This window comes from Triticum dicoccoides, chromosome 5B (genome assembly GCF_002162155.2).
Source record: "Triticum dicoccoides isolate Atlit2015 ecotype Zavitan chromosome 5B, WEW_v2.0, whole genome shotgun sequence".
In the NCBI taxonomy this organism is placed as follows: domain Eukaryota; kingdom Viridiplantae; phylum Streptophyta; class Magnoliopsida; order Poales; family Poaceae; genus Triticum; species Triticum dicoccoides.
This window is the reverse complement of record NC_041389.1, coordinates 145,660,069-145,666,623: the sequence shown is the minus strand read 5'-3', so window position 1 is coordinate 145,666,623 and position 6,555 is coordinate 145,660,069. Positions and strand designations below refer to the sequence as shown.

General features: G+C 45.9%; 1 protein-coding gene across 4 annotated transcripts in view; it reads right to left on the bottom strand.

Annotated features, from left to right (window-relative positions):
• LOC119307898 (bifunctional 3-dehydroquinate dehydratase/shikimate dehydrogenase, chloroplastic-like) overlaps nt 1–429 on the bottom strand; it is a 4,398-nt gene extending 3,969 nt beyond the window's left edge. For 2 of the 4 annotated variants that reach the window (XR_005149614.1, XR_005149613.1), the window contains exon 1: nt 82–428. Coding sequence is in view for 2 of the 4 variants with exons in the window: in XM_037583998.1 (XP_037439895.1) it covers nt 82–332 (251 nt within the window). In the remaining 2 variants the exon portion in view is untranslated. Of the gene's footprint in view, nt 1–81 lie in introns of all 4 variants that reach the window. The other 2 variants (XM_037583998.1, XM_037583999.1) reach the window with 2 other exon arrangements.
• Between the last annotated feature and the right edge of the window lie 6,126 nt (nt 430–6,555).

Sequence of the window (6,555 nt, the reverse complement as noted above, 5' to 3'; positions counted from 1 at the left end):
AGATAAGAATCCACCGAGAAGCTCCCTGGAGAGGCCTAGATGAGATGATCCCCGGAGGGAGGTGGCCTGACCCAAACCCACCTGTATGTGACGAGGGCGGGGAGCGTGCGAGGCTTGGCGAGGAGCGCGGGCAGGTCCCGGCGCGGGCCGAACCCGGCTAGGCGGTCGAGGCGGAGTTCAGCCAGGTCGGCGCCGAGAGCGGCTGCGGCAGCCACCTCCGCCGCCATCTCCCGCGGCGCGCGCGCCGTGGCGGGTACGCAGAGCAGCGTCCGCGCGCGCGCCACCGCCGCCGCCGGCGGGACCACGGCCGACACCGACATCGCCGCCGCCATGGCCGTCGTCGTCAGGGGATGGGCCGCGCGGCGTGGCGGTGGTTGGTGAGAAGGGGAGCGCGCGCTTCAGCTCGCGGATGGATGCCTCGTTCTTGGAACTGGCGGCTGGTGGAAGCGGGGGTTTCGCTCCTGTTTCTTCAGTGGGCCGGGCGGTTGGTGGAACGGAACCTTGTCTGACTGACGTGGCGCGCCCGCGTTGGAGCAGGGCCATCGGCAAGCCTTTTTTCTTTCTCTCTTCATGATAGAATGAGCTCATGGCAACTCATCATCAAAACTTCACCACTCAATTTTTTAATTTTTTTTTAGGATCTTCACCACCCAAATTTTAACAAGTTAGGCATGATAGTTTCTTCTCACATCAAAAACTGTTCCCATCTCCCTCTTGGGCCGCTAGCGCATGCGGCTCCGGAGGAGAAACCCTAGCCGCCCCGAGCGCCCCTTCTCTCCTGGATTCCCTGGCCGGCGGTGGTGGTGGCGGCGCCCGGCCATCAAAGGTAGAGGGAGAGGGTTGCGCGCCCCGGCGGGCCTCCTTCGCGCGGGGGAGCCTCGTCAAGTAGGTGGCATGGTGGTTGTCTCTGGTGTGGCGGCGCACGGAGTGAAGCGCTGGGAGAGGCGGAGCATGGTTGTGAGGTGAGGGTGGCAGTCTTCTCAGGGAGCCGGCATGGGAGTCAGAGGTCGCGGTGCAGCGGGGCCTTGGTTGAAGCAGATCTCAACCAGGTGTTGCGATGGCTGGGAGTCGTTGAGCAGCTGGTGGATACGTGATTTAGATCTGGGCGCTGGCGTGGTTGTGGAAGGGGACGCCTTGGGCAGCTGGTGGATACGTGATTTAGATCTGGGCGCTCGGACCAGTGACTCGCGATGGGGAGCATTGTGGTGGACCAGTTGAAAGAGCATGGTGCCCCCGTGTTTGGTTTTGGTAATTAATGACAATCTCTATGGACTAGGCCTTGAGTTATACTTGAAGGGTTTGTCCATAGGCAATTCTTGAAGACCATATGTTGGCTTCAAGGTTGAAAGGAGGAGATTATGTGTTAACCAAGGTGTTATTCAAGGAGTTATTCAAAGATTGGTCATGTGAGAGTTAAGCCTATTGCAAACATGTCTTGAAGAAGAAGACTATGTGAACATTCATCTTTACTTTCAAGACATCATCTTAATGAAGAGAAAAGGTAAGATACAAGGGCATGAAGTCAAAATACAAAGAGTGGATTCAAGTTGATCAACACACAAAGCGTAAGAGATGTACCGAGTGGGATAATGTGATCCCATGGTATGGTAAGATTTTCTATTACGCTTTGTGTACTGACCCATGATCTATGTGAAGATTTTTTGTGTGTTGGATATATTTTCATAGGCTTACATCAAAATGAATATCTCATATATCCCATGGAGGATGACATCAAGTGGTGATCGTCATCAAGATTGAGTTGTGGAAGTTTAAGTGGAGCATCACGAAGAGATCACATGCTTGAAGCTTCCCGCCCATTCTCGTGTTAATGGACATGTGAAGATGTTCCTAAGAGAGGATCACCCATAGTGGAGTATGTGGGAGCAATTTACTAGTCTTCATCGAGTCAGTGCAATCAAGAAAGGTGGTCCAACTTGAGGAGGTCAAGATCGTCATCATCTAGCTCAGGTGAATTATGTGCAAGGCAAAGGTATAACCCTGGTAGGTCTTCTATTTAATCGGTCTCATGGTGTTAGTTGGGAGACCGGGTTATATGATCGATAGCTGTACTAGCAAGGAGGGCTCTCGAGTGAGTAACTTGATCATATCGTTCGTAGAGAGCTCAAATCTTTGCATACTTGGCATCATCTTTCTTGGTTCTTGTTTGGATTTTCTCTATGTATGTTTTGGAGCTTGTGGTTATCTTCATGACAAGCTCAAGTAATGGATTTCATATGCACCTTCTATTATGTTTTCAATGTTGGAGTTTTTGTTGGTTCTTCATTTATGGAGATATCACACTTCTGCATTATTGGCATATTACTCTTGCTTGTTCTGAAGATTTATAGTGGTGACTTGACATCTTTTGTCGATAGAAGAACAAAGCTAAACATGTCATGTAGCAAAATATAATAGTTCTCGACAAAGTCTTCAGAAAAAACAATTACAAAGAAAGTATAAAGGGGAAGTTCTTCGCAACACTGAGGAAATACTGAAAGCAAAGACAATGCGAAGAAATAGAATGCGCAGGATCGGTGTGCTTGATATGTCTCCAACGTATCTATAATTTATGAAGTATTCATGCCATGTTTACAACAATTTTATATGGTTTTGGTATGATTTGAATGGAACTAACCCAGACTGACGCTGTTTTCAACAGAACTACCGTGGTGTTGTTTTTAGCGTAGAAATAAAAATTTCTCGGAATGGACTGAAAATTTATGATCATTTTTTGTGGACAAAAAAAGACCCCCGAAGCTTCCAGGAAGGACTAGAAGACTCGCGAGGGAGCGGCAAGCCTGGGGGGCGTGCCCTCCCCCCTAGGGAACCCCTGGCAGGCTTGTCGCTCCCTTGTGGGCCCCCATGACGTGGAACCAACACCAAAAAATCCTATAAATATAGAAAATCCAGAAAGAAACCAAGAACTTCCACTCCACCACCGCAAGTCTCTGTACCGAATCGATCTCATCTGGAGTCCTTCTCTGGCACCCTGCCGGAGGGGAAAATCATCACTGGAGACCATCTTTATCATCCCGACGATCTCCATGACGAGGAGGGAGTAGTTCACCCTCGGAGCTGAGGGTGTGTACCAGCAGCTATGTGTTTGATATCTCTCTCGTGTTCTTGATCCGGCATAGTCTTGATGTAGCCATGGGCTTTGTTAATATAGTCGGATCATATGGTGTTTTCCCCTCTATTGCTATGTCTTTGATATCTCTCTCTCATGTTCGTGATCCAGCACGTTCTTGGTATAACCATGGATTTTATTTTTGTGAGTCAATTTCTTATTCCAACCTATTCTTTAGTTGGGAAGCATCATGTGGTGTGGAAAGATCAAGGAACATATGGCCATACAAATATATTTGATCATGAATTGTTATTGTTGACAATTATCTCTATGATAAATAAGTTGGGAGGCGAAATATTAAGCCCCTATCTTGCTCTGTGTTCGATAGATGTTATTTGTTATAAAATATGCTTTGAGTATTAGCAATCATAGAAGACTATATGATAATTGAGTATGTGGAGCTCTTACTTAGACTTTGTTGAAAATAAGATGCATTAAAATTGTTCGGTGACTAAAAACATAGGTTGTTAAGTTTCAAGAGAATGCATTGCTTGAACCATAACATGTGAATTGATTGCTACTTTATCAAGATGAGATTTATAAGAAAGAGTTGTTGTTTATGATGCTAGGAAAAGTGATTGAAATTATCATTAATCAAACTTATGCACTATGCTAGCATTCACACTTCATAAACTATTTTTTGTATCATTTACCTACTTGAGGATGAGCGGGAATTAAGCTTGGGATGTTGACACGTCTCCAACGTATCTATAATTTATGAAGTATTCATGCGATGTTTACAACAATTTTATATATTTTTGGTATGATTTGAGTGGAATTACTAACCCGAACTAATGCTATTTTCAGCAGAACTATTGTGGTGTTATTTTTTGTGTAGAAATAAAAGTTCTCGGAATGGGCTGAAAAGTTACGGCAATTTTTTATGGACAAAAAGAGACCCCCGAAGCGTCCAGGAAGGACCAGTAGACTCACGAGCAAGCGACAAATCTAGGGGGCGTGCCCTCCCCCTAGGGCGGCCCTAGCAGGCTTGTCGCTCCCTCATGGGCCACCCTTGACTGTTGGGGAATGCGGTAATTTCAAAAAAAGATCCTACGATCACGCAAGATCCATCTAGATGATGCATAGCAACGAGAGGGGAGAGTGTTGTCCACGTACCCTCGTAGACCGAAAGCGGAAGCATTATGACAATGCGGTTGATGTAGTCGTACGTCCTCACGATCTGACCGATCGTAGCACCGAAGGTACGGCACCTCCGCGATCTGCACATGTTCAGCTCGGTGACGTCCCACGAACTCTAGATCCAGCTGAGGTCGAGGGAGAGTTTCATCAGTATGACGGCATGGTGATGGTGATGATGAAGTTACTGGCGCAGGGCTTCGCCTAAGCACTACGACGATATGACCGAGGTGGAAATCTGTGGAGGGGGCACCGCACACGGCTAAAAGATCAATTTGTGTGTCTATGGGGTGACCCCTCCCCGTATATAAAGGAGTGGAGGAGGGGGTCGGCCGGCCTCAAGGGGTGCGCCCCAAGGGGGAGGAATCCTACTCCAAGTAGGAGTAGGTTCCTCCTTTCCTAGTCCAACTAGGAGGGGAAGGAAGGAGGGGAAGGAGAGAAGGAAAGGGGAGGGCCTAGTCCAAATCGGTTTGGGCTAGGGGGCGCGCGCCCCACCTTGGCCTGCCTCCTCTGTTCCACCACTTGGCCCATGAGGCCCAATAACCCCCCTGTGGGGTTCCGGTAACCCCGGTACTCCGGTTTTATCCGAAACACTTCCGGTGTCTGAACATAGCCGTCCAATATATCAATCTTTATGTCTAGACCATTTTGAGACTCCTCGCCATGTCCGTGATCACATCTGGGACTCCGAACAACCTTCGTTACATCATATCACATAAACTCATAATATCAATCGTCATCGAACGTTAAGCGTGCGGACCCTACGGGTTCGAGAACTATGTAGACATGACCGAGACATGTCTCCAGTCAATAACCAATAGCGGAACCTGGATGTTCATATTGGTTCCTACAAATTCTATGAAGATCTTTATCGGTCAAACCGCATAACAACATACGTTGTTCCCTTTGTCATCGGTATGTTACTTGCCCGAGATTCAATCGTCGGTATCATCATACCTAGTTCAATCTCATTACCGGCAAGTCTCTTTACTTGTTCCGTAATACTTCATCCCGCAACTAACTCATTAGTTACAATGCTTGCAAGGCTTATAGTGATGAGTATTACCGAGAGGGCCCAAAGATACCTCTCCGAAACACGGAGTGACAAATCCTAATCTCGATCTATGCCAACAGAACAAACACCTTCGGAGACACCTATAGAGCACCTTTATAATCAGCCATTTATGTTGTGATGTTTTATAGCACACAAAGTGTTCCTCCGGTATTCGGGAGTTGCATAATCTCATAGTCTGAGGAACTTGTATAAGTCATGAAGAAAGCCGTAGCAAAGAAACTGTTACGATCATAATGCTAAGCTAACGGATGGGTCATGTCCATCACATCATTATCCTAATGATGTGATCCCGTTCATCAAATGACAACACATGTCTATGGTTAGGAAACATAACCATCTTTGATTAACGAGCTAGTCAAGTAGAGGCATATTAGGGACACTTTGTTTTGTCTATGTATTCACACATGTACTAAGTTTCCGGTTAATACAATTCTAGCATGAATAATAAACATTTATCATGAAATAAGGAAATAAATAATAACTTTATTATTGTCTCTAGGGCATATTTCCTTCAGTCTCCCACTTGCACTAGAGTCAATAATCTAGTTCACATCGCCATGTGATTTAACACCAATACTTCACATCTGTATGTGATTAACACCCATAGTTCACATCGCCATGTGACGAACACCCAAAGGGTTTACTAGAGTCAATAATCTAGTTCACATCGCTATGTGATTAACATCTAAAGAGTACTAAGGTGTGATCATGTTTGGCTCGTGAGAGAAGTTTAGTCAATGGGTCTGTCACAATCAGAGTCGTATGTATTTTGCAAATATTCTATGTCTACAATGCTCTGCATGGAGCTACTCTAGCTAATTGCTCCCACTTTCAATATGTATCCAGATTGAGACTTAGAGTCATCTGGATCGGTGTAAAAGCTTGCATCGACGTAACTCTTTACGACGAACTCTTTATCACCCCCATCACCGAGAAACATTTCCTTAGTCCTCACTAAGGATAATTTTGACCGTTGTCCAGTGATCTACTCTTAGATCACTATTGTACTCCCTTGCGAAAATCATGGCAAGGTACACAATAGGTCTGGTACACAACATAGCATACTTTATAGAACCTATGACTGAGGCATAGGGAATGACTTTCATTCTCTTTCTATCTTCTGCCATGGTCAGGCTTTGAGTCTTACTCAACTTTACACCTTGTAATACAGACAAGAACTCCTTCTTTGACTGATCCATTTTGAACTCTTTCAAAA